Source organism: Amphiura filiformis, chromosome 11, assembly GCF_039555335.1.
Source record: "Amphiura filiformis chromosome 11, Afil_fr2py, whole genome shotgun sequence".
In the NCBI taxonomy this organism is placed as follows: domain Eukaryota; kingdom Metazoa; phylum Echinodermata; class Ophiuroidea; order Amphilepidida; family Amphiuridae; genus Amphiura; species Amphiura filiformis.
The window spans coordinates 52,961,885-52,977,517 of NC_092638.1; the positions used below are offsets into that span (position 1 = coordinate 52,961,885).

The 15,633-nt window shown below is 37.8% G+C and overlaps 1 protein-coding gene across 1 annotated transcript in view; it reads left to right on the forward strand.

Annotated features, from left to right (window-relative positions):
- LOC140164996 (heparin sulfate O-sulfotransferase-like) overlaps positions 1-15,633 on the forward strand; it is a 32,466-nt gene that overhangs the window by 6,439 nt on the left and 10,394 nt on the right. Inside the window, exon 4 of the mRNA XM_072188401.1 lies at positions 12,737-12,877. Within this exon, the coding sequence (XP_072044502.1) occupies positions 12,737-12,877 (141 nt within the window). The remainder of the gene's footprint in view (positions 1-12,736; positions 12,878-15,633) is intronic.

Consider the following 15,633-nt stretch of genomic DNA (forward strand, 5'->3'; position numbering starts at 1 on the left):
AATGAAAAAAAACTGTCATATGGGGATGAAACTAGGTCCTACGGGACTCAAACTCGGTGGGTGGGTGTAGTTCTGTCCTGGCAAGAAGATGTTCATGTTCGTTAAGTCATCCGACCCCGGCCCCCTCCCAGGGGTCATTTGAGGTAAAATGACTAAAACTGTCATATGGGCATGAAACTAGGTCGTACGGGGCTCAAACTCGGTGGGTGGGTGTAGTTCTGTCCTGTCAAGAAGATGTTTATGTTCGTTTTAAAGTCACCTGACACCGGGGTCCGCTCCCAGGGGTCATCTGAGGTCAAATTACTAAAAAGTGTCGTATGGGCATGAAACTTGGTAGGTACAGTCAACATTTAAAACAACATTTTTGAAGGTAATTTTGGGGTCATCCAAGGTCACCACGGGTCATCTGAGGTCAAATTAGTAAAAACTCATATATGGGCATGAAACTTGGTGGGTACAGTCAACATTTAGAGTTATAAGTTTAGATCATTTTGGGGTCATCCAAGGTCACCCAGGGGTCATCTGAGGTCAAATTACTAAAAACTGTCGTATGGGCATGAAACTTGGTGGGTACAGTTAACATTTAGAGCCAAATTTTGGAAGGTCATTTTGGGGTCGCCAGGGTCATCTGAGGTCAAATTAGTAAAACTGTCATATGGGCATGTCACCATCAGCCTGGTAATCGCGCCCAGGCGAGAACCGCCAAATATGGTAACCGCCTATTTAAAACTGATGCATCAATGACTATGTTCATCATGTCATTATTGTATCATTCTCACATACATTAGGAAATGAATTTGGAGAATAGAGGCCTTGCATGTGACATATCATCCCGTAAATATGGCGGACTACTCAAATGCATTCAACAAAAGCATGATTGCAATCAAATAGGTTGATGACAACATTTGATTGAATGGACTGCACTCCGCCATAACTACGGTGAAGGACACCTGCTCAAATCCTTTGTTTGGAGCCAATCGATAATTTCATGCAGGGCCTCTATACTTTCTGTTAATAAAATACTATGCTGACCTCACACTCCAGTAATTTCAGATCATTGAGCTCAGTAATACATCAAAGAATGTCTTCCAATTCATGAAAACAAATAGATAATCTGCATATCGGATTAAAAGCTTGAGGCATTTCAATTGCAAGGCTCATTACTTATACACCAACAACAACATAGGCCTACAAGTGTATATAATGTAGCATGTGCACACATTATCATGTTGTGGATGGTGAATCAAGCTGCAGTGCCTACCCATTCCCAAATAAATGCAGTGACCAACCGGTGTTCACTCATGATTGACGTACTGATCATTATGTATGATTTAAACTCATAGGTTTTGGCAATTTGGGATGGGGTGGGTTCAAAATGACCCCATAGGATTATACGGGGTAAAAATTTCAAATTGCTCAAATACCCCTTTCAAATATATCAAATTATTTAAATAAATAAATAAATAAATAAATAAATAAATAAATAAATAAATAAATAAATAAATAAATAAATAAATAAATAAATAAATAAATTAATAAATTAATAAATTAATAAATAAATAAATAAATAAATAAATAAATAATAAATAAATGAAAAAAAATTGAACAAATTGTAGCGTAGCATTAAAATCATAATAACCATTGCTGGCAGGCGGATTCGAACCAACGATATTGACATTACCAGTCTGATGCTCTAACACTGAGCTATGCCATCATCTAGTAATGAGGATCGAGTTTTTAGCGTATACAGTGTTTGTCTGTGATAATGCCGCCTTGTGAAATAAATAAATATAAAATCTCAATTTTTAATTTAAATTTATTTGGTAATTTTCTAACCTATATTTTCTTTAGAGCAGGGACAAATATTTCCCCTTTTATCCAATTTGGCCGCTAAATAAGAATCTACTTCTTTTATTACTGATTTAATTCCGCGATTTGTTCCATTCAGCAATATCAAAGATTAATGTCAAGCATCTCACGACAGATATTTAGTTGGCTTAGTGGTTTTGCACAGTGCTTTTTAACCGGGAGGTACCGAGATCGATTCCCACCTCTGCCTGCAATTTTTTTTCAAGACTGGGAAATAATAAGGGGGCTGGCATTTTCTTCAGAAGGGAGGGGGGTCCCAAATATGTCGGTGACCGGAGTCAATTTTTTTATGACCCCCCCTATCGCGGGCAAAAATTTTACGACCCCCCATCGCGGGTCTAAAAATTTTATGACCCCCCTTCCAAAGAAAGTGCGTGGAGCACATTAAAATTTTTATCGTCAGAGTAAAGAAGGCGTGCGGAGCGCGTAAAATATTTGCATAGATTGTACGCACATTTTGATCGTGAAGCTAAAGAATGCGCGCGCAGCGCGTGAACATTTTTTAGAGCCCTTAATAATTCTATAACCCCCCTATTTTGGGTGTTAAAAATTATAACCCCCCCTATTTTGGGCCTGAAAATTCTATGACCCCCCGTATTTTGGGGACCCACCCCCTTCCAAAGAAAATGCCAGCCCCCTAACCTGACATTCGCCGCTGACATTCGTACTGCAGAAGCGGAGTTGTAACTTGTTGCTCCTTCCGTAAAAGGGTACATTATTTTGGCACCACATTATTTTTTTTCCACATTGCTGGTATTAAATATCAAATGGTCATAAATTGGCAGTCACTTCAAATCATCGCCAACTGAACGAGGTTCAGGAATGTCCTCTCATTGTTAATTGTTGGTTAACCCACCACTTGAACAGGATTTAACCAAAGCAAACAAAGACTTAAGCTTTTTTACGAATGCTATACATAAGTATAAGCTTATTATCCTCTTCAACAATAGGATTAAAGATTGGTGCTTGACTGGAATTACGTGCTAGTGTCATTGGTTATTGTTAAAAGGCAATAAGGTGTGTAATTGCAATATTTCCTCTGAATAGGAAAGACTCTCTACATCGAACCATGGATGCTGGTGGTTCGAATTAAGCCCGATCCTGACTCCACTTTGCAGCGGTATGCGATGCTGCGATGCTTTTCAAACATCTCAGCATCCCGCGATGAAATTAAAATGTACAGGTGGAGTCAGTATCGGGCTTTAGGAGAATGTATCTTCCAAACCCAATTCGAAATGATGCGCTTGAGAATTCAACAATATAAATAATGGTAGCTCTATTATAATACACATTAATGATTTAAGCAGATAGAATTCCAAAATATAATACGTTTTCTGTCTTTGCTTGTCACGTGGTAGGCCTATGTTGAAGTTGCGATTGTATTTTTAAATAAGTTTCAAATGAATAACAACAAGACAAGTGGCCGAGTGGTCTAAGGCGCTAGGCTCATAGAGTACTAAGCCTTGCGCCGTGAGTTCGAACCCCGCCTCTGCCAAACTTTAAAAGAAGTAAATTAAAATTTTACTTTAATTTTAATTTCATATTTGGGAAATGTGACTGGGAGAATTTATGTATGGCGTGGAGTGGTGTGATAGGGCATGTACTTTAACTGGCCGGCGCGGTCCGGTGACTAAGTCTTTATTGGGCGTTTTATCGTAGGTCAACGAGTAGTAATGGATGCGGAAGACTTTATATACCAGGAAAACGTTTCATAGGGCCTGCACTTTGGCTCGACATTTGAAAGGGGCGTGAATTCATTTTGGATACGCCCTATTATAATTAGGTAATACTCGACTCACACACATTCCCTATATTAATATGTATATGGTCAATTCCAGCGAAAGCGGGACAAAATTCTCTCTATGTTAACTTTCCACTTTCAAATGCCATTAATAAAGGAAATCACGTTATTGATGGAGCATATCATGTCACGTCCAATGTGCTCTCTTTGTGCATATAAGCCTTTACTAGCAAGTCATACCAGGGGACAAGTTATGATGGCTTAAATGAATTGGCGTTACCCACGAATTCAAAGATAAAGCACCATATATGTCATTGAATGTCCTTCAATCAAAATGAAATTATTACCGTTAGAAAGACGTTTGCATGATCTCTCATCATATGTAAAACGATTGAATTCCACCAAAGTTTGTGGACTCTAGAGGCCATTAAGTCAATTTGGCTAATAATTTTGTTACCCGCGTATCAAAAATAAAATGATCGCTCTGTAAAATGTTAAGTGAATATGCAATAAATGACTATATCATGAAACGAAGTTTCGTTCTATAATTCTGAGGTCCAAGTGATTATTTTATGCAAATACGTTTTACCCATAAAATTCCATAAAATCAAATTTGACGTTACCCACGTATCAACTGTTACCCACGAGTCCAGCAAATATAATTGCCATAACTTAAATTAACATTTAATAACTTTGGACACTGAATTTAGTTTGACAAGCGCTTAAAATTGTAAATCGTAACAATAAGTTCACCGCTTTAAAAAAGAATCTACGACGGTTTAAACTTTTGTTACCCACGAATCCCGAATAGATGCTAACCTTGAAAAACAAGGAGATTGTTTATTTTAAGTTTACATCAGCACATATTCAAGCCATGGGTATTCTATAATTTTTACAGTACTTACAGTTTATGCACCTAAGGAACGCAAACCCCAAACGGTACTATAGTACTTATAGCTTTACCCACGAATTCGGTGTTACCCACGAATCCAAGGATTTACTCGATAATTATATGTTTCTTATGCGTCTTAACATTTTGAAAACATGCGAAATAGGTTCCAAAACAGTCCTGTATAATAGCGTCCTCTTGAAGGTATACTGAAGCTGTATCATGAAGATTTGATTGATTATCCTAAATTACCATTTTTTGGGTAAATGCAATTGGTTAGAGAAACGGGAATCATTGAAACACAATGGAGGAATAACCGCATGATGGTTTCCAACCTTCTGTAATATTTTCTATTTTGCCGCTTACCAATACATACCTTCAAATATGTGTTACCCACGAACATTTTGGTTACCCACGAATCCCTACTTAAATTATAGTTAACAATGTATTGATAGTGTTTTAGTTCATAGGAACTGTCAAACACGAGTTAATAGAATATTGCTGCATGAAAATATGGAATTATTTTACTAAAATAATAATATAAAACTGTTTGCTCTCTCTATTTGAATTTGGCAACTTCATTATTTTCAAAATTTTTATACCCAAAATGCCATAATGATCCATTCCAAATATTCCATGTAGTTTGTATTTTGATTAAAATTCATTTTAGTACCATTGCAGCCTGAATTATTGACATACGGAAAAGTATTTTTCATTTTTATTTTAAAAAAATTATAGGAATTGATATTTTCCAGACGCTGTTACCCACGAATCCATCCGAGATCCTCATCCTGCGACGAGATACAAAATCTAACTTTATATTTATATGAAGCATTTATTCTAATCTTTCAAAATAATACAGTAATGTTAAATGACAGCCACTTTGGAAAGAGTGCGAAGAATTGACACAATCTTAACTGTACACCTGGTTCTTTCTTAAAATTAGTAATAACCAAAATATTTCTTTGTAGATATATGTAATAAAATTCTATTTTACGTTCAAAGTCTTCACCGATTTCTAGTGTATATGAGTCACACATAAAATATTGAAAGATATTAAAGAAAGTGAAATTTTATGGCGTACAACAGGTGAAAAAGGCTTGAATTCGTGGGTAACATGCATATGCGCATTTAACACTTTATTTGGTCTAGCAAGAAAAGTTATTTTTCAATCCGATGGCACTTCCACCTGATGATTCACTAGATATGATCGTCTCATTTGATAAGTCTAGAATTGAAAAGGAAAACATTTTCAAAATGGCCCCAGAGAGAATTTTGTCCCGGTTTGGCTGGAATTGACCATATACATGTACCACATGTAGTCAATCTGTGGGCTTTATCTGTATTGTGCCGTTCTTAAGCAAATATGGTAGTTAAACACGATTTCATCAAACATTATAACAATAGCTCTTTTACAGTGTGCAATCATCCCGGGCAATAATTGGGCAATAATAGAGGATGTGCGTGAAATTATTGATTGGCTCCATACAAAGGAATTGAACCGGTGTCCTTCACCGTAATCATGGCACAATGCAGTGCATTCAATCAAACGTTGTCGGCGTCAACATATTTGATCGTATTTGTGCATTTGTTATGTGTGTGAGACGAGCTGTCGCGGTAGATTGCAATAGCTTGTAATCATGCTTTTGTTGAATGAATTTGAGTACTCCGCCATATTTACGGTATGATACGTCATAATCTAGGTGATTATTTGCATTGGATGTCTTGAATACGCTGGCGAGGTTGTGTAATAATCGGATTAATGCTATAACAGTAGGTGAATACAAGTTTTGAATATATCGCGTTGCAAAGCCCCATTCAGTGATCCCAGCGAAAATGAAAAAAAAAATCAAATTGTTACTTTTATAAAATTTTTTTAATGAAAACAAATTGGCACAAAACCCAAGAAAACGGCAGTATTGACGAAGTTGAAGCCCCATTCAAATACATGTAGCTAATTTATATATACTGTCAGTATATAAATTACAGATTCACGTAAATGCATTATTTTTGTCTTAAATAGGCCTACACGGCTTAGGGCTGAACCACTAGCAGAAGACAGACACCAAGTTGATGTTTTATGACCTTTGACATTCTTTTGTGGCGAGTGACATGGTCAGTTCAATTCACGCCGAGTGTCCTTGACAGGTTTAACTCTGCTTCGGTGGTCATGAAAGAATTCAAAAGATAACCTCTGCCCCAACAATCCCAAGCAATTGTCTGAAACTGCTCTTCGGATGATGTATCATAAGAACTCAGTCGTCAAATGATGATAGTCATATAATGACCAAAAGATTATTACTGACTATATCATTGAAGACTGAGTTCCTGCAGTCTTGTACAAAATCTGAATTTTGATGATTTTTACGATCGTCCGGATGAAAAAAATCACTGAATGGGCCGTTAGTTCCTCCTCTCCTTACACTGGCAATATGGATCAAAGAAAAATAAAGAAAAAATAAAGAAAACAAGAAGAAAAAAGACAAAGAAAAGAAACAATAAAAAAAAAAAAATATGAAAAGTTCGAACAATATTTGGTTTATAAAATTAATGTGACCGTGATGAGGCTCGAACTCACCACCTTCCGATTTAAAGTTCGAAGCGCTAGTGTACCAAATTCTGATGCCTTATCAAGTGAGCTGTGCTCCTGAGATACGAAATAAAAATAAAATAATACACTGTATACCTGCTTGTGTCGGTAATTGATTTGCTCAAATTCCATAATGATACAGTGCAACAGAGCAAAAATGCCCAAAATTTAAAAGCTATATAATTTATGACCACTATACACTACACATAAAAATACTAATACAAGGGAATTTCAACGTAAGAATCCAAACAATTAAGTACCAACATGCACAGCTTTGTCCTTATATCACATTTGAGTTTTTAACAAAATGTTATCAAACCTCTACTGTGATTGGCAGCTGCACAAGGCATCTCTTTGATAGCTGATCATGGCCATCCATTCAGCAAGTGGCTACTAACTGACCTTGACAGGCTTGAATGAGCACTGTCATCTGCTACAAAACCATCACACTCTAGGACCTGGTCACTCCATAATGCTACAGCTACAGGGAGCACAGTACTTTGACAATGGAGTGAAAGACTATTATTATTGATTAGGCGCGGATTTTAAAAGTACAGCTCCTATGCGTGTATAGCAAAAAATTGGAATAGAATGTTTGGAATCATGTAACTAAAGTACTAAATGCATTCTGCAAAATGTGCTCTGACCAATTTATAAAGCATTTCATTAGCTTTAATTTGACATATTGTTTGACATATTTGGAATTATGGTAAATCATTAAATAAAATATTTATTAATTAATCAATTATGTCAAATAAAAAAAAATTTAATGCAAATATGCATATTTTCTCTGACAGAATTGTAGGATTTGACAAGAGCCATCTTTCTTGTAAGTTTGATTCTTATAACATACCGGTATCGTATTGCGTCCCGTTATAGTTGCAGAAAAAATACGCGTGCAGGACACACATACGCACACACACACCCAGAGGATCGTACCGTTTTACAATCGTATAACATTCATTGGCGCTAGTAGTAGTAAATTTCAAATTCTTTGCTTTACCTCACTTGTTCTGCTCAAAATTAAAAGGGGACATATCTAGCTGACAGTAAAAGCTTACATTTTATGGAAATTATGTTTAACTATTTGCTTAAACAGCACAAAACAGATAAAGCAGACAAATTTACTATACATAGGCCTATACATGTATGGTATCATGCCAGGGACTGTTTAAGAATATAACATTAGATTTATGATATTTACTTCGAGGACTGTTATTTATCAAAATGTGAAAAATATCAAATTTTAATAATTTGTCATAAAATTTGTATTATATCGTGAATTTCAAACAATGAAATTTATTTGATATCAGAAAGACATTCTTCGTATTCAGAATGCAATTCGATATGTCTGATGTGCTCTCATGTCCCACAAAAAATACTATCGAAACGCTCAAAACGCTCATTCCAGATCCCTTAATTTGGTTAATTTTCTTTTCTTGTTTTCTTTCTTTCTTCTTCTTTGATTTATATTGCCAGGGTAAGGAGAGGGAACTAAAGGCCCATTAGTGATTTTTTGATTTTTTTTCATCCCGACGATCGTAAAAATCATCAAAATTTTGGACATTATTATGACTATCATTTGAGGACTGAGTTCTTATGATCCGAGGAGCAGTTTCAGACAATTGCTTGGGATTATTGGGGCAGAGGTTATCTTTTGAATTCTTTCATGACCACTGAAGCATAGTCAAACCTGTCAAGGACACTCGGCGTGAATTGAAAGACCATGTCACTCGCCACAAAAGAATGTCAAAGGTCATAAAACACCACTTTTGTGTCTTCTGCTATCTAAAGGCCTATGGCTGATTTTGTACCTTTCGTCATTGTCATAGATGTGCTAACATAGCTTGCTAGTGCAGTGGTTCAGCCGAAAACCTTGTGTCTAAGACAAAAAATAATGCATTTACGTGAGTCTGTAATTTATATACCGGTACTGACAGTATATAAATTAGCTACATGTATTTGAATGGGGCTTCAACTTCGTCAGTACTGTCGTTTTCCTGTTTTGTTTTTTTGCCATTTGTTTTTCATCAAAAAAATTTATAAACGTAACAATTTGATTTTTTTTTCACTTTCGCTGGGATCACTGAATGGGACTTTATAGCGCGAATTATTCAAAACTTGTTTTTACCTACTGCTATATAGTATTAATCCGATTATTACATAACTTTGCCAGCGTATTCAAGACATACCGTCGTTTTATCTTTTCAGTTTCTGTTTCCGTATCCGTAATAGTTTTTGTAAGTCATTGTTATTCTGAAGTGGTAGTCTCCCAGGTATGACCAATCTTTTATTCTAGCCTTTTGTTAGTTACTGAAAATTTGAAGCTCGTGAATTTCAGTTTTCGTTTTGGTAAGTTATATTGATTTTTTACATAAAACCTTGAGATGTGCGGTTGGGTGCCAATCTAGACAAAGAAGAGTCTAAATTTTACGGTCCTAAATTCGCGGTAAATTGTACGGCTTCAATTGACTTGTGTTTGGTGTATATGTACTTACGCCTAGACGTAAGTGCCTCGTAAAAAAGTCTTGCATTGAAATATATACTAACCATGTTGCCAAGTTATAAGCAAAAGTCTTTCATATTGGCGATGAAACGAGCGTCTAAAATATCCAAATGAGGCGCATACAAGTGGTGATTTGGTAATCATGTTTTATATTGAAATGCAATACAAAAGAATTTGCATTGGAGCAAAGATAATGTATTCTATTCATGGCAAGCTAATCTGATAATTGGTTGGGCCTATATGCAAGACTCGGGTTTATTTTAAATGTTTATTTTTGCAGAGCTTATTTTCAGTCATGGATCATACTGATAAATTTCGCGAGGGGGAGGGAGGGAGGGAGGAGGAGATACTTAAGTTGAGACTGAACAAGCGAGAGTGGGAGGGGTGAGGAAGAAAGAGAGAGAGGAGAGACGGAAAGACTAGAAAGAGAAGAACTCGAGAGGAGAGAGTAGGGACCGGGGGACGGGGAGGGAGTGGGGAGACTGATCATGGGGGGGGGGGGAAGGAAAAAAAAAAGGGAAAAAAAAATTAAAAAGAGGGAAGGGCGACACTGTGGCCCTGCAAAAGTGCAATGGGGCGCGACAGGCTCATAAGCGGACCTTTTGTGATTGAAGGGCTTATTTTCAACGTTTTTACAGAAAAAAGTGGACCTTTTCATTCGGATTTGCATTTTGTCATAATAATGTGAATCAATTTATCACTGTCAAACACGAGAGGGCGCTAGACCATTAAAACAGCGGTCGGACACCGGTGTTCAATACTATCTCCAGCCTTTATGGGCTTTATTGACACAGGCAATTACCTCTATTGAAATAAGCTGATTGGTACTTCAGAGTTAACAATGAAGTCAGATTACAGTAAACTTACTGAATCCCTTGCGTTTTCGTATCTGAACAATAGAGTTACGGAAACTGAAAAGATAAAAAGACCCATAGGTTATGTAGGGATAAACTGTACATGGGTATTATCATGCATGCTTTTATCGATTGGCTCCAAACAAAGGATTTGAACCGGTGTCCTTCACCGTAATCACGGCGCAGTAGCCTACAGTCCATTCAATCAAATGTTGTCAGTGTGCGAGACGAACGATGTATAAATCTGGAGGTCACATCGAGCGTGTTTATAGTGGTGTACGGTATTTATACGGTATCTTTATACGCATATGGGATTAGGCTGGAATGTGACATATCCGTTATCTCGGCTGTTTATAGTGGCGACCAATAGCGCTATTCTGAATCCGAGGTGGTTGAACTCAGCGTGTTCGAGGTCACCGCAATGCAATGTGGGAGACACGAATATGGTGCCAGTTTCAAATAGTGTGCCGTCAAAACGATACCGGCCTACTTTTTAACATTATTGCTACGGTACCGTACCATATTTGTAGCTGATGTGTTATTACAGTGACAAATTTGAGCTCGGAGAGTTATATGACCCTACTCCACTTCCTCGAATAACGGTATCGTTAATCCTTGTCTGTTTATAGTGGCCGTATACGGAATGAATATACTGCAATATCCATCGATTTCGAAGGATATCAGTTCCGTATAATATGTGCGGCAAATAGCGCTATTGGTCTGTTTATAGTGGCGACCAATACCGTATAAGATGTACTTATACGCTAAATACCGGATAATCTGGCTCACTATAAACACGCTCAATGTCACTTATCATGCTTATTGTAAAAAGTTTGTCCAATGCATATACTGTGTGTATTGTTCGCGGGTATTGTCAATACAGTCAAGCAAACAGGTATTATATTTTGAAAAGGCCGCTATAGTATATTCACAGGGGTGTCTTGAATGGCCAATCATATGGGACATAATCAAATTGCAGTGACTGCTTCCTTTGTTACCACATGTCAGTCATCTTGTGATTATTGGACCATGTAAACCTGCAAAAAACGAGCCAAAGTGCAGGCCATATGCTATGCACCTTGCTCCAAAAAGAGTTATGGTTTGAAATCAAATTTGAAAACCGATATACATTTTCTTCAAAATCACATCAAAGCATTCCTCTCATATTAGAAAATCATAGTTTGGCTTATCTGCGACGTTTGGTTCTCGAGTTACAAGCACCAGGTCAAAGGTCGCAATTTGGGCTACACATGGTCAAAACCTATGTACATAGGTAACATCACAAAATAATGTGGTCAATACGGTTCAATGGGCATAATCTGCTGAATTCGAATTATGAAGTACGCAAAGTACCTGTACTTGAACACTTGTTGAATACCGTCATTGCACATGCTTCAAATGCCGCACTAAAATTTACCAAAGTTTTCTTTTGGTCCTAAGGATCACAAAACATATAACATTTGTGTGCTTATGACCATGATGACATCTAGTTACCAAGTTACGGGCTAAACAGGTCCAAGGTCAATTGCATCTTGTACAGGGGTTAAATATTAAAAGTTACTCCAATTTCGTAAAAATGGAGACAAATTCTCAGAAAATACGTTGTGAAGTCGGTCGTCTCGTTGTCCCGTCTTTGTTCGTCAGTGTTCAGTTAGCCGTCCAGTTGGCCTGTACCATGTTGAATTTGACAGCCATGTTTACAGTCTTACATCATTGTACAATTTTGCCGCCCCTTCCTCAACAGCCCAAAAGGGTTGACCCGATTTTTTTCTCGATTTGAAAAAATTTTCTCGGTCGTTTGAAAAAGTGACTGAGCAAAAAAAAAAAAAAAAAAAAAAAAAAAAAGATTTCAGGCGCTAGCGCCCTAAAAGCAGCTAATTTCTTATGCTTTATCAAATTTTTCCGCTCATTTATATTTACTAATTCTTTTTGCCGCCCCTTCGTTTTTGCCGCCCTGTTTTTGCCGCCCCTTCTTCTTCCGCCGCCCCTTCATTTTTGCCGCCCCCTGCTTTTACCCCGGGGGCTGGCGCCCCTAGCGCCCCTCAAAAAAAATACGCGCATGCATGATGATGATTTCATAAGAATGATGTCAGCTTTTATCTTATCAGGCTGCCATCATTTTTGACATTTGTTCGCTTTAGTAGCACATCCTAAGCTTGTTCCAAAAAAGTTGCTTTTAAGTCAGCCTTGAATGTGATATTATCTTTTTTAAATACTCGTCTTATTTTTTAGGTGTGTGCTTATGTTTGTTTCTATTTTACTTTCCATTTTCATTGCAATATTCAAGAACCACACCATCATTTTCAATAAAATACCTAAATGTGGCAGCCGAACAATGGACCTGTTATTACGTTGGAGATGCTCGAAGCTGGATATTATACATAAAAGGTGTAACATAGCATACGATTTTGAACCAATTGATCTAAAGGTAAGCATTACGTCATCTATTATGGATGATGATGAGTCATTGAATGATGACGACGATGATGATGACGATGATATTGATGACAAGAAGGATGATGAAAATGGTGGCAATAGTGATAGCCAGGATGATGATGGTGGTGTTATTGGTGATCATATGCGAATTTTGTATTAAATAATAAACAAAAGGCCACCAAAGCCGCATTATAAATAATTACATGAATAAATATACAAACAACATGCTAATGAACAGGAAAAATCAATCTTTAAATGATGTTGGTCAGCCTGAAAACATCGGGTAAACTGAGCTAGTAAAGTTGGGTGTGTAGGTGTGATCAAGTCGGATCTTTCCCGTTCTGAGGGCGGCTGTTACAGCCTTTTTCAGGCGTGCAACCCATACCATGTTGTTTTCCGCGGTCAAGACGGATGTGAATCCCACGATGACGATCCAAAAGTGGAAAATGGAAGTTGCAACAAAGCGTCGCCATCTTGGAATACATACATACCCCATGCACCTACACCCCCCCACCCCTACATACGCACACCCCTTCGTGCTGTACCGCCATTTTGAGTATTGTCGCATGGGCTTTACGTGCACAGTTTACCTATGCACGGTGAACCTAGGATTGATTGCAGATATCAGAACCGAGGATGGTCCCCTATTTCTTTTCGAATGACACTTAACGTGGCTTGCTGTACAGGCCTACAAGGGACCAACAGCTTTGTCGCACACACACTGCCAGTATATCTGCACGTGCTAAGGGGCTGTGCAATAATTATGTGTACCCCCTGGGTGGTGAATTCTCAAAATGGTCTACCAAAAATCGCTTGCCCACCCCCCCCCCCTTTGACCGTGCCAAAAATCTTTGCACCCCCCTGACGTGCCACCCCCCTCCCCCCTATAATTCATCACCCCGGGGATACACATAATTATTACACCACCTGCAGTCTATGGAGGTGAACATAAATTCTACAATTTTATTCTGTAAAATAACTGAACAGAATTGCAGTATTTCCGACCTTATATAGGAACATTTTGGGAGAGGAAGAGACTTCTCACCTAAGGCAACCCAAGACTTGAAGCTACTGGAACCCTCACCGATCACATTGGGCAGACGGCGCAACGCCTGTTAACCGGTCGACCATTTCACCCTTGATCACAATATTTTTGGGCGAGTTGGGCGAGAAGCGTACGCGCTTCTCGCTCTATTTTAGTATCCCTTTTGACATCTTCATGACCTCTAGTGTAATCACAATTGATCATTAGCGGAAGTTGCAACGAAATTATTATTGACACAAGCAGCCGTTATATTTGCACAGTCACTGACAGTACAAGTTGCCAGTTTGTCGTTCACATTTACTCCCACATATTATTTGCCTATTTGCCAGGGGTGTGTGTGTGTGTGGGGGGGGGGGGTGACATTTGACATTATGTCCCCATCCCAAAATGTGGAGTGCAGGTGGACATGTCCCCCATGTCCCGCCACCGGGATTGACGCTCATGCTTGTCATCTAATATTTTATATTAACAATATACATCGAACACCAACCTTCCTAGTTCAATTATTTCAATCAAAATTTCACTCCTCTTCTTATAATGACAAATAAAAATCGAAGTAACACTGTACTACACCTTTTTGTGACAGTTCTTCATTTGCTCGCCCTATTCCTTTTAAAAGGAATTTTTATTTAGTGGATATATCGGTCTACTTCCTCCACAACCGCAGCCATTGGCGCAGACTGCACAGGACCGTCTGAACTTTGTCTCTACCTGAAATTGACGGGGTATGCGTCATCATTTACGGGTTCCCGTTGCATCCTGGGATATCAAAATGCGGCATATTTGAAATCCCATCCAAACAGCATTAGAACGAATTGGGATAGTCAGGGGTAACACTCTATCAATGTCGAGATACTAACTGACTGTGATATACACTTAACAGGTATGGCTACCGATAGCTTCAGGCTCCGAAGATCGGAGTGCTCTCATGGTACAGTTCATTGAAGTACCCATATTCCAAATGTACTCAGGGAGAGCAGTAAGACTGAATTTCAGTTGTTGCCAAATTATTCAGACTCCCCCAATTCAATACATTGTAACACATATAAGTTGTGCCACCGCCGAGAACTGAACCCGGGTGCTCATACACCAAAGGATTAGGCCAGGCTCTGACGATGATGATGATGATGATGATGATGATGATGATGATGATGATGATGATGATGATGATGATGATGATAATGATGATGATAATGATGATGATACATACTGCAGTTACTGCCAGTTTTCCTATACACAATACACAGTGCTCTTTCCATTGACGCGTGACCTCTACAAATAGCGTACGTTAAAAGTATGGGGATTTGCCTAGTTAACGTCGCTGTGTGAAAAATAACCGGCCAATATTAAAAGTACTCTTCTAAAATTCTAGAAAATATAGTTTTGTAACATGTCCTAAATTTTAGCTAATTTAAATGTTTGGAAATATTCGTACTTTGGTGTTTTAGTGTATGTTATAGGTAATAGTACATTGCCTAGTCAACGTCGCTGTGTGAAAAATAATCGGCCAATATTAAAAGTACTCTTCTAAAATTCTAGAAAATATAGTTTTGTAAGTTTATGTTACAATTTGTAACATGTCCTAAATTTTAGCTAATTTAGATGTTTGGAAATATTCGTACTTTGGTGTTTTAGGAAGGATATATAAACGACAGATAACACCAAAAAATATGAAGAAATTATTTCCAAACCGTGTTAAGTCT